We start from the raw sequence: 23,321 nt of genomic DNA on the forward strand, positions 1-23,321 counted from the left end.
GTATGATGACCTTCAGAATGGGAATGATTGACCTTCAGCTCATCATTGACCATTTCAGAACACCACATTGATGTGGCTGGGTGGGTGATTTGGCCTTTTGTGAAGGCCACTGGTTCCACGAATTAGGCCCTTGTCATGTGTTTAGATCCATTTTCTGACCACAGCAACTCTGGACAATCAAGAGGTAGCCATGGCCTTGTGTCACATCTTCCTGTGGTGCCAAGCCACTAGAAAGAGCCATCTTTGCTTGCTATTCCCATCTACCAGTCACCCCATGATGTCCATCTGTCCTTTCTTTGCCTTTGTCTTACTTGATTTATCATGGTGGTGAAGGCTATTGGTCACTTTTTCTTTTTTGAAATTCTCTTTTTGCTCACCATCTGTGACATCATTTGCCCTGCTTTTTTTCTCCCTTCCATGATCCTTTGCTGAATTTTTTGCTCTATTTGTTCTCTGAAGGCATGTCGAGTTCCCCACGATTATGTCTTCGATTCCCTTCTCTTTAGCCACCTCCCCTGCCCCTCCGGGAGACGCCATCCATACATGTCTCATACCCTTCCCTGTTCGCTTATGACTCTCCAGACGCTCTCTGTAGCTTAGCTCTCTCCCCCAAGGGACCCCCCCGACATTACACAGGCAGTGCAACTCCCTTTTGATGCTCCATGGACACTTCAAACCCAACATGTTGTTGACTGAATGTACCACAGTCTCCCCTCCGATATGCTCTTCAGTCTCTCTTCTTTCTCCTGGCACTTCATCCCCACAGCCGTCTCAGCTGGAGACCTCAACACTGTTATATGCTCATCCCCCGATGAGCATTCAGTGGTTTACTCTTTCCTTGTTCATGCCTTCATCTTGTTGATCGAAATCTTGCTATGTGGTGTTCACTGGCCTAGGTTTTGGGGATGTTGAAATGTTGTCTTAGCTTGGCCAACCCCTGGAGGCAGGTCCTGAACATGTCTTCAATTGCAGATTGTTTATTTGGGTTCAAGGACATACTGGTACAGAAGTAGATGCTGGTGACCTGGAGCCAGTCACACTGACCTAGTGGACCTACTTGTGCCCATCTCTTCCTTAATCCATGTTCAGTGAGGTCATATTGGTAGCTTAAAATTGGCCATAATGGTAATATTTGCACCACGGAAATTGGCCAACGGCTACAGACCGGGACATATTCCCCCAGAGAGTTTATTGTTAAACATTTCTTGGCATGTTATTGGGAGCGGAGAATTAAGACAGGGAAGGACAGTAGCCAATAAAGTGTGCTTCATGGGAGAGTTACACTGTAAACAACTGGAGCATCATCCCAATTTGATTTGGTGATCTGAGATTTGGAAAACTCTGGAATCCAGTTTAGCCCCCTTATCTGCGGGGGATACCTTCCAAGACTCTCAGTGGATACCTGAAGCCACGGATAGTACAGAACCCTATATATACTATATTTTTTCCTATACATACATACTTATGATAAAGATTAATTTATAAATTAGGCGCAGTAAGAGATTAACAATGATAACTTCTCTTTGGCATATCTGAATTGCCAGCAATCACCACTCTTGAGCTTTGGGGCCATTATTAAGTAAAATAAGGGTTAACTGAACCCTTATTTTAAAGCACTGCAGTACTGCAACAGTTGATTGATAACAGAGAGATGGCTGCTGACTAATGGATGGGGAGCACATACGGCATGGGTATGCTGGACAAAGGGATGATTCACATCCCAGGTGGGACGGCGCAAGATTCATCACAATACTCAGAGCAGCGCAAAATTTAAAACTTATGAGTTGTTTGTTTTTGGAATTTTCCATTTAATATTTTTGGACCACGGTTAACTGTGAGTAACTGAAACCATGGAAAGTGAAACTGTGGATAAGGGAGACTACTGTACACACCTCCAAGTCATCCCACTGGAGCAGTGAGGTTTTTATACACTACTTCTACCAGTCATTGGCTGAGGGCTGCCTCGTTGGGCCCAGTAGGATCAGCAGCCAGAGGAAGCCCACAGGCAGTTAGAGGCAGGATGAGTGAACTACAATGGTAAGCCCTAAGGGAGTCTAGCTGGGGCTGAGCAAATGATGGCTGATTAGGGCACTGGGCACCCAGGTTGGTAAAGGCCAAAACCCAGCTGTTAGTGATGTGTGGTTGCGATCTTTTTCTCCCCAGACCTCGACTTCATGGACCTCATAGGGGAGGACAGACAGTGGACGGTGGGGAGGAAGTTAATGCAGGTGAACGACACTCTGACTTCAGAAGATGCAGGACTCCGGAGCAGCAAGAACTGCACTGAGCCAGGTAACAGTGACCGCCGTGCCGTGGGCAGTGGCTGCCATTTTCTCTGGTTACGGCTAAGGAAGAGCTGGATGCCATGAAAACCCTTGAGTTCTAACCCAGAGAGATGTTAAGGACTTTGAGGGCAGGTGTCTAAGAAACAGAGGTGACATCCCAGGGGACTATTCAGGTGTGTTTCTACCTCTGTATTCTTTTTCTAGGGCAGTTGGGGAAAAGGTAAGTCAAAGTCAATGACACTCCTGATTCCGTGCTGATACCAAATGTGGATACTGGTGTTGTCAAGTGGGAATGGAGTCAGGAGCAAGATGGGTGAGGAGGTTCTGTGGCCATCTTCACTGGAATCCTCTCTGGCTGCTTTTTAATCAGGAGGCTTGTTTCTGTTGCAGTAAAGACACAGGGTTTGAACCAGATCCTCACCGATGATGTTGATCTTGGAAGGAGTGAATATTCATTTATCAGCTGTTATATTTGATACCTATTGTGCCTTTCCTCAGGGAGATACAGAACATTTTATCTCTAATATTACTAACTTAATGAGAAAACAAACACAAAAGGAGTCAAGGGGACTAGGAATTATCAAGACTCAGCTCACTAAGTCTCAGGAAACAACAGGTACCCTCTGGACGGATGAGGGCCCTGCTAATTCAGACCACGGGTTGGCAAATTTGTCCCGGGAAGGACCAGACAGTAAATATTTGGGGCTTAGCAGGCCATGTACCATGTCTATAGTATATTGAAAAAATTTTTTATAATGCTTTAAACATTTAAAAACCATTCTTAGCTCACAGTCTGTGCAAAGGTGTCTGTGGGATGGGTTAGGTCTGGGGCCGCACTTTGCCAACCCTGGCTTGGACTTCTCAGCTTTCTGGGACTTCCTTCCTACCTGGTGGCAACTTGGGCCTCACGTGTGCCCCTTTAAGGGCCCAGGAGCTCGACAACATATGGATCCTACTTCCAAAGCCCTGTCTGATTTTTAGTGTCATCCTTGAAGAACGTAAATAATCATCACTGCAGCCCAAAGAACATGAGACCTTTGAGTATAGACGGTGTTTTGTGAAGTTGTGTGTCTGCTTTTTTATGAGAAGTTGGGTAGCAGTGCCATTCTCCACCATACCGAGGATCCTAACAATCAGCTCCCCAGCAGAGCTGGAAAGAATTAAAAATAGATTACCGCCCGCCCCACCCCCCACCCCCCTGCAAAAAACAAAAAGCCGCACAATCCTATGTAATCTTTATTGCTCAAGTTGGAGAATTCAAGGGTTGCTGTGGCTGTTATTGAATGCTCTGAAGCAACACTCTGGAAAGGTAATGAAGCCCATGGGCAGCGACATGAACTAGAAATGAAAACGGGCGTGATGAGTCTGAGTGCCCGCTGAGTGGACAGAGCCGCGTGTGTTCTGAGAGTGGTGCGTTATGGAGACCTGGCCTGCAAGGGAGCGGCAGGGATGGTGTGGCTCATCACTGTGCTAAGAACCCTGTGTGCTGAGCTGGTCTAAGAGCCAAATAGTTTTCAACATCTTTCTACAACTGGTGGCCAGATGGTGACTAGGATGTTAGAAGACAGGAAATACAGTATTAGGGAGCCCAGGTGTCACCTTTGGTGGGAAAGAATGGAGTCAGACACGATACCATGACCATCTCTGGGATATTGGGCCGGTGGTGATGGGGGGCTTCTATTGCCTGTTGTTGGGATTGTGTTTTGGGGGAGGTGGTGCCGTCTCTCTGTGAGTGGCATTGCTCACTCAAGGTATCAGGAAATGCCTTTCTCAGAGTGACAGGTATAGAAGAATAAAGCACATTAAAAGCCATTGCAAGAGAGGAAATGACTCAGACCTGAGGTGGAAAAGATGTCCAGGTTTGTAAAAAGAGCACAAGCCCAGCACCCGCTGGTGTTGGAGCGAGGACACAGGGAGAGGGAGGAAAGGAAGGGCTTCAGGAGGACCGTGGAGGAGCAAAGGAAAGCTCGTCATGCTGTGGAGAGCTGGCTGAGAAGAAGGACCTGGCGAGGCATTCTTGATTTCCTCGTCTGTGGACTCTGGGGGCTGGGCTTGGCTTCTGGGGCCCTTGACTCTGAACCAGATTCTATAAGGAAGATGATCATGCCCAAGACAGGAAGGGTCCTCTTCAAATCCTAACACCCCAAGAGTCCGCCTGGAGCCTCTGTCCTTCACGAAGACTGCTTTGAGCACCCCAGACTGCTGTGACCACTCTGTTCTCTGAATGTTTTTGGTACAAAATGTCTCCAACTACGCTGTTCAATATGGGCATTCAGTTGCAACTTAAATTCAAATTAATTCAAATTAAATCCAATTAAAAATTCAGATTCTCAGTTGCACTAGCCACATGTCAAATACCTAATAGCTGCATGTGGCTAGTGGCTACTGTATTGGGCAACCTAGACCACAGAATAGTTCCTTCATCGCCAAAAGCTCTATTGGACAGGCAGGTCTAGAACTTCCATTTGTCTTTGGACATATCTCTTGTTTTTCCAGCTCAGTTACAGACATCTCAAGGATATAGAGTGGATGTGTAAATCTGAGAGCACCGTCTCTTACCTGGGTCTTGGGGTCACATTCACCTGGGTTTGAATCCTAGCTTAGAAGTTGTGGGCTTTGGGCAGAATAGTCAGGTTCTCTAAGCATCTCTCTGCTTCTCTGTGAAATCGCGATAAGTATTCTGACCTTTCACGACTGCTGTGAAAATTGGTAATGAAGTAATAAAGTAGGAACAGCTTAGTACCCCGTGTAGGATAGCTCTACAGTAGGAGCTCGCTCATGAATTTCCCACTGTCTGCTGGGGGCGGCCACCCCTCCGTTACAGGAGCGTCATGGAGCTGCATGCTCCAGCCCCTGCTCACGGGGATGGGCAGATATGGCCTGTCTGGTTCAGTCAGCAGGCTGCTTCCTCAGGTGGCCCAGGGCCGGGCAGTCAGCCAGCTGGACAGAGAGCCTCAAGCACAGCAAGCTTTGAAGATCTCGCCTTGGTGATGAGCACAACCGCCTATGAGGAATCCTCTGTTTCCACAAGGTGATCAAAACATTGCCACAGACACACAGGACTCCCAGTTGCCTTGGTGCTCTTTCCAGAATGCTGTTGGAAGTCTGCTTCTCAGACTTCACTAAACAGATGTTTTATGAAAGAAAGCTGTGAGCCAAAGCAATCGTAAGGTCCTGACTTAGAATTAAAATTTAAAAGTATTCATCTTCTCTACCTCTAACTTACTGTAGGGTGAGAGGACCAAGCTTGCATGAGCCCAGGGTGAGTCCATTCACAAAACGTTGCCCAGTGTCCCTTAAGAGGTCAAAGCGGCCCTGCATGCAATGAATATTACTTTTGCTGGTTGAATGTAGCGGCGTCTGCTCTCAAAGATCTTAAATGTAGGGGCTAGGAAGTGAGCCACATGGTTTCTGGACCAGCTTCCTTCCTATTAGTGATGCTGTCAGCAGAGCGTTAGTGTACTTACAAAGATGACCATGCATTAGGGTTACCTCTCTGCTTGGAGGGGTGATTATTCACACAGGAACCTGAGCGTTTGGGGTGCCAGCGTGTGCCTTGGTCATGTGTGTAATGGTGCCAGGGTCACGGGCAGGAGTTAATTTGGCTCTTGTCATAAAGTACACTTGGTGCTACTTGTGATGTCACAGGTCTTCTCAGACTGTGTTCAGAACCCCTGGCTTTAGATGCCATCAGAGTAAGTAGAGTAGATTCAGAGACTGGAAATGGAATGACCTCTCTTCTGATTGTATTCTCTGTTTGGGTGTGGGGCTGGTTTGCTTCTCAGATGTCCATTTCCTCACCTATGAAATAGACCTGCAACTGGTTTATTCCTTATATCCCTTCCATTAAACAAATCCAATAATTCCAAGAAATTTCAAGAATAGAGATTCACAAAAACTTTCACCCCGAGATGCCGTTGTTCCACTTCCCTTGATGACTTCTTTGTGTTTGTGAAACTCCGTGTCATACCTCAGCCCTCCTTTTACTCCCTCTGCCCCTCACACTCCCTCCCTTTTCCTCTCCTCCTCCACCTCTTCCTCCCCACCTCCACCTCCCTCTCTACCTCTCTGAAAACCAGGGCCCCAGAGCACCCACCCAGGGGAAGAGCAGGATGCAGGGTGCCCGTTATCAAGTGGCAGTGCTGTCTGTAGTTGGTGTGGCAACATTAAGATGGCACATTCCTCGTGTGACAGCTGCCAGTTTAAAAACATGTTGCTTTATACATTTTGGATTGTTTTTAAAAAATGGCATTCTTCCCCTGCCCCTCAAAGACGTGGTTTTGGTGGAAATTTGTAATTTTTACCTCTAGAACTGCATGAAAAAGACTTACCTCTGGGCTCCAATTTTTCTGCAATTGTTATGCCCTTCCCCTGCCCCTCAAAGACATGTTTTTGGTGGAAATTTGTAATTTTTACCTCCAGAACTGCATGAAAAAGACTTACCTCTGGGCTCCAATTTTTCTGCAATTGTTATGCCCTCTGTGAATTTTTAAGGTTGTTTTCTTAGCCTGACACTGTCGATTTCATCTGGAGCCTGGAAACATATTGTTTTTTGGCAAATAACACTTGAAACTGTTTACTCAGATGACCTATTAAGTGAAATTTAACTTTGAATAAATTTGATCTACAGAAAAGTAAGTTAGCTAAATGTAATGTTGAGGGTAGTGGACAACTGTAGCAGAAATGAGTTCTTTGTAATATTTGTATACTTTGCAGAATTGTATTTATACACTTTGCAGTCTGCCTCCAGAAAAATCTATCATCTTTTGGTTTTTAGCTCTTTGATATTTTAAGGAAATGAGCTTTTCCTCAGAGTGCCTCTTTCAAATAAACTTTGCAAGAAGGAAACTCTTTAAAACGATAGCCTTGGCATGGGCTCCACTCTGAGGTTGCCGGAGCTTCTTTTGATAAAGGGCTCAGCTCCTTCTTGCTGCCTGGCGTAGTTGGGTCTAAGCTCTCTGGAGATGGGAAGACACCGTGGGCCTGTGTTGCAGGACCAAGGAGAGGCTGGCAGGGCCCTGACCCTAAGGGGGTGTGCCAGGAGTGTTTGCTGGATCAGGCATTTACTGGAATGCCCAGAAACCACATGTTCTAAGAGTTGAATATGAGTCGTAATAGAGGAGGGAAGCCAGAGGCCTGTACAAGAGACGTGGTATGGGGTAAGTCCAAGGGGTGAGTGTGGACCTTGAACAAGAACTGGAGGCCAGATACAGATTGGCACGCAGGGTAGGCTGGTTCAGGGTGCAGGTGAACAGAGTGTTGAGATCCTCCTGTTTTTGAGTTTAAACCATAACATCAGGGTCAGCTGGTTTAAAATCACAGGGCTGGGCATGACCAGTCTACAAAGCATAAAAGGTCCAAGTCACTTTCTTTTACATAAAAAAAAGGAGATCCAGAGGGGATGAACAACCTACCCAAGGTCACAGGGCTTGTCAGAAACAGAGTAGAGCCTGCCAACTACCACACATGGATAGTCAATGCATACTGATAATTCGATAGAAAATCCGGCATTTGCATGATCTAGAGCAGCACTGTCCCGTAGAAATACAGTGCAAGCCACAGATGTAATTTTAAACTTTCTAGTAGCTACATTGAAAAAGTAAAAAGAAACAGGTGAAGTTAATTTTTTTTTTTGAGGAAGATCAGCTCTGTGCTAACATCTGCCAATCCTCCTCTTTTTTTGCTGAGGAAGACTGGCCCTGGGCTAACATCCGTGCCCATCTTCCTCCACTTTATATGGGATGCCGCCACAGCATGGCTTGCCAAGCAGTGCGTCGGTCCGTGCCCGGGGTCTGAACTGGTGAACCCGGGCTGCCGCAGCAGAGTGCGCACACTTAACCGCTTGCGCGACTGGGCCGGCCCCCAGGTGAAGTTAATTTTAACAATATATGTACATATTTTTGTGTGTGCAAGGAAGATTAGCCCTGAGCTGACATCTGTCGCCAATCCTCCTCTTTTTGCTGAGGAAGATTGGCCCTGGGCTAACGTCTGTGTCCATCTTCCTCTACTTTATATGGGACGCCGCCACAGCCTGGCTCGACAAGCAGTGCATTGGTCCGTGCCTGGGATCCGAACCTGTGAACCTCAGGCCGCTGAAGCGGAGCATGCGAACTTAACCGCTACGCCACCGGGCCTGCCCCAATAATATATTTTATTTATCCCAATATATCCAAAATATTAGGAATGACAAATTTCAGTCACCTCAGTGTTTCCTTGGGTTTGAACCCAGGAAAGAACTAAGATTTTTTTTTAAAAGTCTTAAAATCTATACTTTATTGTAGCAGCTCATAACTTTCACTACCTTCTCTCTGCAGATGTGGTTTTCATAATGATTCACATAATAGCTGTTAACATGCTAAAGTGGAACAGATTAGAAACTCATTGTGATCTGCTCTTTAATTCGTATCAAATTCTTTACTGAATTAGTGAGATAGGGTAATAGTAGCTGCTGTAACAGGTAAGTCCTCCAGATTTGGGAATTTAACACAAAAGAAATTTATTTCTTTCTCATGTAAACTTCTGGTCTGTGGGTGGCCCTTTTGCAAGAGGTGGTCCGTGGACTCTGGAGACTTCCATTTTAAGACTTTCCCATCTTCACACTTGCTTCCGAGGTGGCTGTGCTTCTCTCCTTTGAGAGAAAGGAGCATGGAGGATGTGCCTAGCTGAGTTTGATGGACTAGACCCTCACCCCTGCTCGCATGCCATTGGTCAGGGCTCAGTCACATGACAACTTCTAACCACAAGGGAGGCTGTAGCATGCATCTTAGCAGAATGCCCTGGAAGAAGGGAAAGTAGATTTGGTGAATAGCTAGCTAGTCTCTGCTATATTATTTTCCCCCAAACTTGTTTCTTTTTGAAAAACAAACCTCAATTTTGCTTTATTCTTATCTTATTACAAAAGCAGTGTACTCCCTCTATAGAAAAATCGTAACCCAAACTTACATCTTCTGAGGTTGGCTTAGCTCTTGGTTTAACCTTTATTATTTTTACCTTCGGAGGGTTGCGAATGAGATAGAAATTGTCCTAGTTGTGCCTCTTCACAAATTGCCTCTTCACAATTGTCTCTTCTTTGTAAATACAAGAACCTTAGGAAAAATAACAAATGTTTGAATATGCACGAAGTCATTGGCAATAATGTGGGAAGAGCTTGGGTTCTAGAGTAAATCCCAAATCCCAGTTCCATCTCTTTTGACCTATGTGATGCCAGGTGAGTTTCCTAAATTCTTTGACCCTCATTTCCACCATCTATAAAATGCAGATTAAGATGCCCACTTCACAGAATTGTGGCAATCATGAAGTGAAGTAAGCTTTGTAAAACAGCTGGAACCTCAGCTGTAGTACATGTTAGTAAACTGTGGCTACGTTATCTTTGTTATCAGAAACATAATGGAGGGTCGACTGATGGCGATCATTACAAGGAGTTTCCCACCTGAGGCACATGAGAACGCTGTGAATTAGGAAGATTGTTTTAAGGATGGATAGGTTATTTAGTGTAGTTCAGCAACAGTGCAGCATTCTTACAGCTGCGCGAAGGAGACGTATCGAGGGATTAACTAGGAGATTTCTGATTAATGCCGTTTTCTGGCCTAAGAGGCCACTATGTAGACAAACAGGATGAAATAGAGAGTACAGGAGTTTTTACTTCACACTAAGGAAGAGTTTAAAAGTCTCAAGCTCAGGGAGGAAAGGGCCAGATGCTATTCATTTCTTTTAGCTTCGACATCCCTTAGGACTTTTTTATTGAGGCATTCTTTAAAACTCTGTTCTTTAAAAGCAACCCAGGCAGCCTAACCCACTGAACGCTGCCTGGAATCTTCCTGAAACACAAGTAAAGGATGATAAGCTCTGCTCTTAGATGCTTTTGTGGGCCTCTTTATTTGAAGAGAATTTAGACTTTTCAAAGCATTTGCACATTCATTAGCTCGTTAGAACATGTTTGGCCCTTGGAACAAAAAAACCTGACGGCCAGGAGTGACTGTATTGTTGATAGATAAGTTAGACTGACACCAAGGCAAGTCGAGTTAGAGAATTGAGAATTCATAGTCATAAATGTGGAGAGAAGCTTAGGGATTATTGATTCCAAACCCTTTTCCTTTAAGCCAGAGCTCAGCAAACTGTGGCCTCAACCAAATCTGGCCTGTTTATGGTTCTTGTAAATAAAGTTTTATTGGAACATGGCCACACATCCATTTATGTATTGTCTATGGCTGCTCTTGCTCTACGAAGGCAGGGCTGAGTAGTTGCAACACAGACACAGGGCCTGCAAAGCCCAAACTGTTTCCTCTCTGACCGTTTACAGGAATGTTTGCCGCTGCCTCTGCTCTAGGCCCTGGGACTGGTGTCTCCCGTGGCCTGGAGAGGAGGTTGAGGCAAGAAGGATATCCCCTCTTCCCTCTCTGTTCTTCCTAACCCTTCCCCCAGATGGTACCTGTACCATATTAAATATTTGTAATATCACCCCTGGGCTGGGGGTCTGTGACTCAGGCACCCCACTCTCCCACTCTCACCCCACACATAGACACACAATCAGAAACCTTCAACATCTGTCTGTCCATGTGTTAGGGATTTGTTTAAAAGAAGAAGAGCAAATGTTCACCCCCTAAAAATGCTTGAAAACTACTGATCTGGACTAACCCCTTGTTCCAGAGCATCTGGGTGGCCAGACCTCCTGTCTGGTTTTCCTTACACCTTGGAATTGCTTCCCTTTCGTGTTAGAGGGTGAAGCATCCACGCAGGGTTGGCCTCGGGGCCACATGCAGACAGCTTCCCCAGGGCTGCGCTGCAGACAGCCCTGGAGCAGTGAGCAGTCTCACGTGTGTGTGGAGGCCATGGGCATTGGAATGCGGTGGCTGGGAACACCTGCCGTGGGGTCATCTCAAGGGTCAGCCGCCTCTTGGCCCCAGTGCACTGCTTGGCTGCACCCGCATGGCCTGTGACAGTGATGGCTATTTATTCCTTGTGGCCAAGGAGCAAACGTGGCCCTGGCTGTGTCTCTAGCCCTGTGGGGGTTCACTCTTGCCTGGCCCCCCACTCCTTAATCATTTCTGGAGCAGCAGTGCGCTCTCGGTGACTGGAGGGCTCTTTTCTTGAATTACGCATTCAGAAATTATCTTGTTCCACAGATAGTCTCATTTCACTGATGAAGCCAGGCCTGAGGTCAAGAGGCGTGAAGTGGCATCCATCTTCAGGGTCCACCTCTGGTTGGCAGTAGAGTGAGGTCCAACACTTGGATTTCCCGACTCTCTCGCCTCTGGCCACAAGGCTGGGCTGTGTCCCCTCACCTAGTTTGTGTGTGGAGTTGGCCTTAAGTCACATCTGCAAATCTGGGTTGCCAGGGGGTCGCTGCTCTGCCCTCACCTGAGTGCTCTCAGGTGCCGAGGGCAGCGGTTCTCAGAGTGGGGCAGACCCAGCAGCAGCAGCCCTGGGAGCTTGTCAGAAATGCACATTCCTGGGCACCACCTGCAACCTACTGGGTCAGAACCTCTGGGAAGTGGCCCAGCCATGTGGTTTTCACAAGCTTTCCAGGGGCTTGTTGGGGGCACTCAAGTGTGAGGAGCCCTGGCTTAGCTCATTGGAATCACGGCAGGAAGGTTTTCAAGCCAGGCCCCACCCCAGGCCAAGGCTACCCGAGTTTCTGGGACGGGAGCCAGCCATCAGTGGTTTGAAAGCTCCCTGGTGATGCCAGGGTGCAGGCAAGGTGGAGACCACATGAGACCACCTCTGTGCACTGGTCGGCTCTGGAAAGCTGGCCCTGGGATCTGGCCGAGGGGAAGATAGCTGGGCCTACAAGCCGGTCAGAAGCCTCTCCTCCTGCCCCTCAACAAGCCCACAGGCAAATTGAAGACACCAACCCTGTCTTACTGTGCGTTTCTCATTCCTTCAGCTTTCTTTGTGAGCCACATGGACAGGCATTCATTTTTAGACTCCATTTTAGGGGTCCCTGGGTTTCTTCCTGGCTATCTAGGATTTCTAGTCTTCTAGGTTTCCCTGGATTTCTTCCCCTGAGAAACACCAGGACGGAGTTTCACCCTAGCTATATTGTAAAATGTGTGTATACAAGAGTCAGGTGGGAACGTTTCTGCCACGTCCTATCAGGGGGTCTAATCTTGCCTTCTAGAGCTCAGTTGGTTGCCCAGCGCTCGCCTCTCCCACCCACTCCCTCTCTCCTTCTCAAGACACCTGGGCTGGCAGAGGTACAGGGCTGACCCACGGGCTGACCATGGGCCTCAGGGCAGGGCCCTGGGGCTCTGACCACTTCTCCCTGCAGCACTCTGGTCCTGACCGGAACACTCCCAGGCCTGGGGTGGACTCCGGGAGCTTTGGGGTATGGTGAGGCCCAGGGAGGGCCTAGCTTCTCTCCCTAGAGGCTAACGGCAGCTTTTCCAGGCCTTAGACCTTTCTCAACAGGCTCTGAGGAACAGTCTGGGGCAGTGTGGCTGAGGGCTGTGTGGAGGGTGTGTCCGAGTTAACCCACAGACCGCACGCTAGGACATCAGGCGCCAAGCCTATTGCTTCTTCTACTTAGGGGGGGACTCATGGCCAGTGGGCAGATGGCCACACCTCCAGTTTGCATACCCTGGGTTAAGGTCCCATCTATGGGACCTAGATGTTCACATTCCACCTTGGAGAGTAACTTTAAATAAGTACATTTCTGGATTATCATATTGGTGCTCCTGAGGTTCTTTATATAGTGTTAAACCATTGGTTTAGCTGAAATTTCTATAATAGAACAATAAAATCCCTGAATTAAAGATTAGCAGCCCTTTTTAGAAACCGACTCAGAACAAAATGGATGTGAGCCCAGCCCAGTGGCTTGTCCATCCCAGCCAAAGCTTTTGTGCACAGAGCCCAGCCTGGGCTCCCCAGCCCTGAGCCTGCACTGGGACCTCAAGGCTCACCCAGTTGCCTTGCTGTTCAGATCAAGGACGCTGGGCAGAGAAAGGGAAGAGGTCAAGCTGCAGACTGGAATAGACGCCTCTGGAAGGAGCAAAGGACTGGGGTCCCAAGAGTCAGGCTGGACTCATTTAAGCTTCTTTTACCTCAGTTGCTGGGCATTCAGAGTAGCTACCTTGCCTCGGGGTAATTGGGACAACCAGAAGATAAGGGCTATTCACATTTTATAACGTAAAGCACTTCTGGGTAGGGTTTGGGATGTGGACAGGGTCCTGCAGACCTGGAGAGAACTCCTGACTTTGACACCTATGGGCTGTGGGACCCTGGACCAGTCATTAAACTTCTCAAAGCCTTAATTTCCTCCCCTGTGAAGTGGGGATAATTCATGGTACAAACCGAAAAGATTGCCGTAAAGTCAACGGAATTAAATGTGTAAAGTACTTAGCACACAGCACATGCTCAGCCTGTGAATGGATGCCCGTTTCCCGAGCACCCACTATGTGCTGATCCTAAGGGGTCTCTCAAACAGGGCCTCAGTTAGTTCTGCATGGGAGATGGTGATTATTATTCATGTACTGATTAGGGCATGGGGATTTCTACTCTAGGAGGAGAGTAAAATGAATCTGGCATGTATTAATATTATAATACCTGGGGGAAAGTTAGAATATTCTTAATTGTCACAGCCTACGTGCTGGTCACATGAACAGCCTCCCAGTGGATCTTTCTTGGGGACAAGGAATTCCACTTACACTGAGATCTTGTTGATCTGCCTTGGGCAAATCCATAGGAAAATCACTGATGATGGGAATGTTGGTCTTTAGGCTGAGCGTGCAAGTTGGGTGTACAGAATTGGTATCAGCGGATGAAGAAAGAGGAAGTGAAAGGCAGTGAGAAGGTGGAAAAGAAGTGGGGCTTGTTCTGCGCTCGATTCTGCCCCACTTTCACCATCGTGACTGCCCAGGTGCAGGTCTGCCCTGTGGTCATGCCTTCAATCAGCTCATCTGAAAGAGGTGACCCGTGTTCCACGGGTAGCTCTCCTGCCATTTTCCAGAGACATGAAGTTTCCTCACTCCCTGTGCCATTTTAGGCACAAATACTGGACCAATTTATTAAGTTAAATTATAATTTAATACCAAATTTAAAGGAAGGAAAGTTGTAACACAGCTGTACCTAGCCCTCTGTCAGGTGTTTTTATCCATTGACCCTTGTTTCATGCAGAACATGGGCTGCTTTGCAGGAATCACTTTATGTTTGTGGCTCACAAAATGATATTTCCTTTAACGGGGCCCAGGCCAAGTAACTTGGTGCCTGGTGGCTCTGCTTAGTGGTTTCTGGGGATACACAGTCTCTCAGTATCTGCCATTATGAATCTGGAATTATTGTCCTGCAAATGCCACAATTTCGTGTGCTATTTATTTTAAAAATTTTGTGTCCTCCTCCTCATCTAGTCCCAACAATCTTGCCTTTAGGTACTTTTTATTGTTTTCTGCTCCAGCATTTTATTATGAACATTTGCAAATATACAGAAAAACTGAAAGAATTTTATAGTTAAACACCTACAGACCCAGCACCTAGGTTCTCTAATTGACATTTTACTCTACTGTTCTTGTCACCTGTTTATCCATCTAGTCAACCCTGTATCTGTCCATCCATCCATCCATCCATTCTGTTTTATTTTAGTGGATTTCAAAGTAATTTGTAGAAATAAATATACTTCCTCTCTCATACTTGAGCATGTACAACATTAACTAGAGTTTATTATTTGTTTACTCATCTTCTTTTTGGGTAACATTTACATGTAATGAAGTGCACAAGTCTTAAGTGTACCATCAGTGAGTTCTAACATATGCATACACCTTATCAAGATATAAGATATACTATCATCCCAGGAAGTTCCCTCAAGTCCCTTCTCAGGAAATCCCCAGCCCAGCTCACCCCAACACAACCACTCCTGTGATTTCTATCACCTTAGATTAGTTTATGCCTGTTCTAAAACTTTAAATATACATGTCATACAATATGTACCCTTTAATGTAAGGCTTCTTTGTCAACACACTGTTTTTGAGACTCATCCATGTTTTTATATGTAGATACACCCTTGACTATACATGCACACATACATGTAGATAGACATCTGTGCATACAGATTACACATCCACAAATGACAAACTTTCTATGTAAATGTAAATATGTTGGGTGTTATTTCTCTCCAGGAAATGTCTTGAAGATTCTGGTCACTTTTCTTAGTTACTTATTTTAGGTCAACTTTCAAAGAGACCTTTGTGTTATTTGGAAAATTAGTAAGAGCTTTGGTTGACCAGTGAAGGTGAGTTATAGACAAAGGTCAGTCATCTAATGTACCCTCTCACTTCCCTCCAGAGTAGAACCATGAACTGAACTCAGAAACCTTGTGGTTGCTTGTGGGAAGGGAAGGAAGAGGAGGAGGAAGGGGAGGGGGAGGGGAGGAGAAGAGAGAAAAGGAAAGGGGGAAGGGGGAGGGGGAGGCTCTCCCATGTCCTTAAGATCTGTAACCAGTCAGGTGTCTCCAGATGCAACACTGCACGTTCAATTATTCAGTTACACCAAGAAGTGGGAGAAGAAGAACTGTGAAGGGGGAGAAAATGGTCTGATTCGTTGAGTAAACAGCCATGTGTATTCTGCTGTGAAAACTGCTTCCAGGAGGCCCATGTGGCATTCTTCCCTGCTGGAGCTGGACATGCTTCTTGTCACAAACATAGCATCAGAAGGAGAAAGACGTCTCTCCAAGCACCTGCATTGGGAACAAGATGGCTGGTTAGGGAAGGGGACCAGCCCTGCACTAAAGTGGGACTCTCGGTGTGTTAGGGTCTTTGGAAGTGGTGAGATCCTTGTTTTCCCAAACAAACTCTGTCTGGGCCGAACCTTTGTTGGCACGGGTCCTCATTTGTTTCTTTGTGTTCCTTGTTTACCTGTCAGTTCCTGACGCACAAGTTGATTTGAGATGCACAATTGACTTGTACAATGATGGCAAACCCTTGGCGATCACTAATTTCTTGTTGTAACCATTTAGGACCTTGACTCAGTTTTGGTTCCCTTAGAAGCAGATGCTGAGATAAGGATTTGGGTATGTGCAGTTTATTTGGGTGGTAATCCCTGAAAACACCAACAGGGAGCAGTGAAGTGAGACGGGGAGGGAGGGCAAGGTAGCCAACGTATTGCATGTCATTAGCCAGTTACCACTGGGGCAACGGAGCCTAACCTCCTGGGGTTAATGACCTGAGATAGAGTGTAGAAGACACGTTGGAGTTCTTCCACTCTGGGATGAGGGAGCTGGGGTATATATACACCAGCTTGCCTCAGTCGTTGGTTGAGGGCTGCTCCCAGGGGCAGCAGTGCCCTGGCATATCCAGCCTGCCGCTCATGCAAACAGCGCCCATGACCAGAGACAGCCCCCAGGTGAAGGAGTGCAGTGCTGGCAGTTGGAAGTTGGGCCAGTGTGCACCAGAGAGCTAATGGTGAGGGGAGGTGAGTGGGGCACCAATAGGATCGCTAAACACCTACTTCTCTCTTTCCAACTAAGTGGTTTCAATGTTGTCAAATAGGTTGGGAAGCTTATCCTAACCCCGGAAGAGCGTGTAACAGCACTTCCTCTGTGTGTGCATGGGTTTGTCTTGCTAGGCAAAGGCACTTGGATGCACCCCATTAGTTTTCACTGCATCATCATGTGTGTTTGTACAAGTGCTGATAGTTCACCAAGCCCTCGTGCCACAAGCAGCGGGCTCAGGCTGGGCGAGTTGAAGAAAGCTTTCAGGCCAGGGTCCCAGCAGAGGGCTGTCATGAAGACCAGGAATTCATCTTTGACTGCTTCCATCCATGTGTTGGACTTCTGGGGACCCCAGGGAAGCTCAGAACACATCAAAATTGAAGAAAGAGGAACACTGAGAGAATCCTGCCTCAGCTCCTTCTGCAAGAAAACAGAGCCTTTGCTTACCAGGCAGAACTTTTTAGTTTGCAATCAACTAAAGTAAGAGAGTGGTTTCTATAAGCATTGCTGGCGCCAAGGGCCTGGAACTTTCGTAAACTCAGGCAGAAAGATTCACTGTGAGCCCTGGATAGAAACTGGGAAATGTGGTGTTACTGCAAACTTGCAGCTCGTCCTTTAGTCTCTGGCATGTGTGTTGTTTTAGGGGCACACACTGGCTTTTCTGGCTCCAGCATTAAAAGCAAATGTATCCATATCCTCAGGTAACTGTTTAATCCCTCACTGGGCTCTGTCTTGTGTGAAATGGAATCTGTATTTCACAGAAAATCATCTTTCAAAGTGACTTGATATGTTTAAAGTAAGGAACCCTGTAGCCTAGGTATTTAGGTCCTACATGCTTTCATATTTCCAGGGCCCCCCAAATGTGAGATTTCCAAAGGCTTCCAGAAAAAACCTATCGAACTTAGTGGTGTTCTTCAGCCCAAAGCCTGGCACATGGGAGATAATTCTCACCTGGAATTTGAGGTGTCTAGATCCCTTAAAGGCTATGGAATATAATTTGTAGCCGCAGAGGAAGGCTTGTACCTTATGGTGTTTTAAAACATGCCCACAAGTGCTTTGCTGTTTCTCTCATTCTCCTCCTCTTGAAGATGGCTGGCCTTCATGACTCACTTCTGACAAGTTGTGTGCCTTCCAAAGCTGGCTCACAAAAGGCAATACGGCTTCCACCCAGCTCTCTCTCTTGGGATGGTTGGTCTTGGAAGCCTGTGGCCATGCTGGGAGGAAGCCCAGACGTCATGGACAGCCACGTGTAGGTGTTCCAGTCAACAGCCCCAGCTGAGCTCCTAGCTGATAGCTGACAGCCAGCATCAACAACCAGACCTGTGAGTGCAGACACCTTCTAGATGACCCTAGCCCCAGCCACCGTCAGGCTGCAACCACATGAGACCTTGAGTGAGAAGTGCCATATTGTTAAATAAATGACTGTTGCTGTTTTGCGCTGCCAGGTTGAGCTGGTTTGTTATGCAGCCATAGTGACTGGTGCATGCATACAGTTACCATCATACTGCCAAAGAACTTGTGGGGCTACTAAAGGATCTCCAGTGTTCATCGCTCACTTCTTTTGTCTGGTGCAGTGACTCAGTTCTTGCTCCCCAGGAAATCAGTGCCTGGAGAGAAGGGAAAGGAAGGGCATGTTTCTCTGATTGCTGGAGTCTCCAGCTTGCATGAGGTTTCTAGCTGTTTTGACCTGAACAGGATGGGGATTGAGGGCCTGTTCTGTGTCTGGCTGCAAGCCGTGGGGGCAGCAGCTGCTGCCTTTCTCCATCCGGACGAGATCACAGGGGCGGGCAGTAGCTGTGGGAAGCAACCCTCTATGTTGTCCCCGTGCTCTGGGCTTCTGTGGCTGACCTTGTGCGCCTAACTTGCTTTTTGGTCATGACCTCCGCAATCTGGCCTCTGCCTGGGGAAGTAGCCAGCTGGGGGTGCATAGCAGTGCAGCTCCACTGTCCCTTCCACTGCTTCAGTCCCATGGAGGACGGGTCGCTGTGCACCCAGCCAGGAGTCTTCTCTCTCACTTCCTCCCCTGCGCCTCTCTTCATTCGGCCCAGGAATGGCTCTACCGTTTCTTTACTGTCTTGGGGAGAAATGTGAAAATGTGTGAGAGAACCTTGAAAATCTACAAAGGTGTTGCAAAAATGGAAGGTGCTAGTAAGGGATTAGTGAGCAGTGACCGGTCGGGTGGGAGCAGCACAGCTGTGCCGCTGTTTTATCTTCTCTGAAGACCGTAAGCTAGAGTCATAAACTCGCAACACTCAGAGACTCTGAAAAATCATGTGGCCCAGCAGCTCATATAATGCCTGAGTTCCCTTTGCAGTATCACCAGGAAGTGGTCCTCCATCATGCCCTTGGATATCCTCAGTGACGGGGAGTTCATTCCCCATCTGCTTTTAGAGGCCTTTTATTCCCTAGGCAGTTGGGATTATTAAAATTGTCTTCCTTGTGCTGTACCAAAGACTCTTCCTTTTAGTCATTCTGAGTTCTGTGAAATAAATCTTACTCCTTTTCTGCGTGCACACCTGTAAGGTCAGCTATTCGGGTCTTTCTTGTCCAGGCTCCCCCCTCTTCAGTTTTTCAGCTGCCTACCCCTGGTCCCTTATGACATGGTTTGGAGACCCTGTCACCATCCTGGTTACCTGCTGGGCTAAATGTTAATCTCCTCTTCAACTCTTAAAAATCAGTCTCCTGTTGTTATGTTTGAACAACATGTCAAGAAATTGGACCTGATTCAATTCGTGCTCAGTGATTAGATATAATTATTTCAGATGCAATTTCAACATTCCTAAGCTAGGACTTCAATCCGTAGGTTCTTTCCATGGACAAGGTAAAGGGACCTAGCCTTTGGTGAGTGTCTCCTTGGAGTCAGGGCTGGGCTAAGTGCTCAGCCTGCAGTGTCTCCTTAATTCTCCTAACACGCCGTGAGTCAGCATTCCTGGAGCACCATGAGGGCAGCAAAACTGGAGTTAAAATCCAGCCTCTCCCAAGTGCCCCTTCCCAGCACCTCGCTCCTCCCTGTGCAGCAGGTCAGGCAAGAATGTGCGCTGACCCGTGATTTCCACGAGTACTGGTCTTTGCCTTGGGGATAAACCTTGTGTGGGCAAGGCCCCAGAGGGTCTAGACAGTACCCAGAAGCTGGTAGTTGCATCTCAAATATTTGTTGATGTTAAATCTTTGTTGACAAATGACTGACTGACTGAATGAATCCTTATAACTTCCCTGTGACAATTGGTGTTTTTTACATTTTATTCTGAAACAATAGAAAATTGATACTAAAAAGCTTAAGGGAAAATATGACAAACTCTGGTGTATTTACTCCCAGAATTAATAAATGTTAACTTTGCTTCTAATCTTTTTCCATTAAAAAGAAATTAAAAAGAAATAAAACATTGGAGATCAAGTTGACATCCTTTTCATTTGCCTTGTCAGGTCTTCTACCTTCAGAAGCAACCTTCATCCTTATTTTGGGGCATCTTGCCCATGTTTAATGTTTTTGCCTCGTGTATTTGTATGCATAAGCAATAAATAATATTGTTTTGTGTGTTTTCAAATTTACATAAGTGTTATTTTACTACATTAATGTTATGCAGTGTTTTTTCAGCTCATATTTTTGAGATCTGTGAGTGCATGCTATTCATTCATTTTAATTGCTGTCTAATATTCCATTGTATATGATTCCATTGTATGATTGCCATTTATTTATCCATTCCCTAGGAATACATATGTGGGTTGTTTTCAGTCCCCTGCTGTGGATAGTTAATATTCTCATCACTGTAAGTTTTCAGGGAAGGAAACTTAGAGCCAGCAGTTAAATGACCCATGTAAGGTGTCCAGTTTTCATAGGCAGTAGAACCAGAGAATGAACCCATATCTTCCATCTTGGGCTGTGGTCTTTCTCACTGCACCACAGTTGTCTTCCTTCAGGAAGGCAGATGATAAGTTGAAGGAAACGTTGGTGGGCTTTATCTTCTAAAAGCTCCAGGAAGGGAAGTGACCATTTTTAGAGAAGAGTGTAAATGTTTGATGCAAAAGGAGGTCACCCATATGTTTCAAGGAAGAGAAAAGACCTGTGCTTGATAGGAGGGTCGTCCCTGCCACGGGATCTTGTGTCTGTTGTCACAGTTAGATGTGAACAATATTATCACTGAAGCACCCTGCTAGGTGGCTCATGGCTTCCTCGGCAAACAAGACAGGAGAAGTGTTACAACCACTGCAAAACTGGCTTGCGTTTCACAAAAGCAGCAGGAGGCCAGGGGTGACTTTATCTTCCAGCTCAGAGGGTCCCTAGGGGATGGGACCACTTCTGTCTTGGAGGTTAACATCCTTTTTCTTATTTCAACTGAAGATAATGTCACTGTAGAGCAGGTTTTTAAACTAGTTAACATAAAAAGAGATGAATCATTTCTTTCCTCATTTCTCTTTAGAAATTAGGGCTTTGAAAACAATCAAGTTTTACAAATTTAACAAAAGATGGTTAAGTTTCTGAGATGATAAAGACCTTCTTTTCCCTTCTCAAGGCATAGCATAATTGCCTTGAAGCCACCTGGCTCTGTTACTTGCTATGGAAAGGCCCTGGGGCGATTTGCGTGACTTCCTGAGTCTCAGTTTCCTCATCTTTCAGGGCAGATAGCATTGATACTGCCTCACTGCCAGAACAAATTTACAGCCAAGTGTGGGCCTGGGGGCTTCTCACTTGCAGGGGCCCTTCCAAGACCTTCTATCTATTTTTTATTCATAATTTGGTATGCTTTTTCATAAAGAACATCCCCACATTGTATAAGCTTTGACCCCATAAGCCCTGGACCCACCTCCTTGCATGTAAGGTTGTTGTAAGGATGCCTGTGGCATAATTAGTGCACAGTAATTGTTAGCTGTTGTTAGGATAATTAATTAATAGCATACACCATCAGTGTAACCCCATGCCTGGAACAAAGTGAGGGCTCAGTTAGTGGCAGCTTTGGTTATTCTCAAATTCTGCCGAGTTCAGGCTTCTTAGGGTCTTCATCTTCAAGGACAATGTCAGGAGGACGAGAGGTACCCACCCCTCCTGGCCTGCTGCCACAGATTCTCTGTGATATGATAGACAAAAATCCCCTTAATTTCTTAACGGTTTTCCACCTGTTTCTCCTCCCTTTTTCTCCATCCTCTGGCTCACCTGAATGGTCTGGTTGACCCCACACCCCATGGTGAGGCAAACAGTCAGCTAGGCAGGGACACTGAGGTTGAGTGTCATCTTCTCACGTGCTTTTTTCTCTTCTTAAAACACCATGAATATGAAACTCCCTCAACTAAAAGCCAATAGCAAGACATTTTACAGGGGGGGGGAAAAAGCTTAGAGAATGCTAATTACCAAAAAAAGTGGAGAAAAAGAGTGTTTTCTGGAGAGAGTGGGATTGTGAAGGAGAGAGCAGTAGTAATGAAGAGTTTATTCCTGGGCATCCTTAATGCCTTGGCTTCTTAAATAATCCACACCCTGAAAACTTGGACCAGGATATTTTGGTCCATCTGAATTTTAAGACCTGATGAGTTATTTTTCTCTTTTCTTCTTGAATGCAACATGACAGTTGTGTTTCTAAATTTAACTCTTGCTGTTTTGGCTGCTTGGAATGTTTGTTCACAGAAGACTTGTGGGAGGAGAGCAGCTCTCCGTGGAGGATCAACACTGCCATGGGCTGTCACATTCCTGGAGAATAAAGCTGGGGGAGGGATGGTCCCATGGGCCCTGGGTAGTGGCTCTTGGATGTCACATTTCTTTTCTCTGCAATGATATATATATATATTTTTTCCAGGGTTGGTTTTCTTGGTGTTCTGTTACTCAGCATCCCCAGTACCCACCTTTTCCTTAAAAAGTCCCAAGCACTGCCTCTTTCATGAGGAAATGTGAAAGGTGGTTGTTCTTTCTGTGTAATTCTGAAAGCCATTTATGGAATCTTCTTCCAGTTTCTCACCTCTTGGAACACCTTCTCCGAACTCACCATGCCCTGGGTAGTCAGAGTATTTATAATTGAGGCACAGGAACCACAGGGTAGTAGGGATTTGCCCCAAGTTACGCAACATGCTAAGGGTGATGTCAAGCCCCGACTCGTGTGAGGTGCTGCTCTTGGTTGGACCTCCGTCCTTGGCCTTGCTTGGCTGTTTGCACCTGGTATGTTTACAATAGGATGGCTTGTGAGGTTGAGAATGACCTCATGTGACAAGTGTAGCATTTGTGCCCATGGAGGTGCTTCCCATTGACCCTTCACTGATGTTTTCTTTGGGTGAGATCTGGGCCTTCCAAGGACTGGAGGTCTCCTGAGCCTTCTTCAGGCTCTGGCTGTTCTCTGTCCTGGTGAGGATTGAGGTTGGGGTAAGGTCGGGGGAAGGCTGGGGGTTCTGGGCCAAATTGTGAGGAAGGATTGGTGTAGAAACAGCGTAGAACTACAGTCTAAATTTTGGTCATCACCTTTCCATTAATCAGTTAGGTGGGAAGTTCAGTCCTCTCATCTCAGAATGGGGATATGAACTACATCACTGGGTTATTATGAAGAGCAAACGAGGTCATATTTGTAATCGTGCCTAATATTCATAGTATTGTATGTACAATAAATGCTCAATCCATCATCACTCCCTTTGAGCCCCAGATTCTT

The 23,321-nt window shown here is 46.3% G+C and overlaps 1 protein-coding gene across 1 annotated transcript in view; it reads left to right on the forward strand.

Moving 5' to 3' along the window:
- The window catches only part of SLC24A3 (solute carrier family 24 member 3), a 471,543-nt gene that overhangs the window by 62,697 nt on the left and 385,525 nt on the right, over positions 1 to 23,321 (forward strand). Inside the window, exon 2 of the mRNA XM_004433710.3 lies at positions 2,164 to 2,292. Coding sequence (XP_004433767.2) covers positions 2,164 to 2,292 — 129 coding nt within the window. The remainder of the gene's footprint in view (positions 1 to 2,163; positions 2,293 to 23,321) is intronic.

This window comes from Ceratotherium simum, chromosome 21, assembly GCF_057802395.1.
Source record: "Ceratotherium simum simum isolate JZ-2026a chromosome 21, ASM5780239v1, whole genome shotgun sequence".
Lineage (NCBI taxonomy): Eukaryota > Metazoa > Chordata > Mammalia > Perissodactyla > Rhinocerotidae > Ceratotherium > Ceratotherium simum.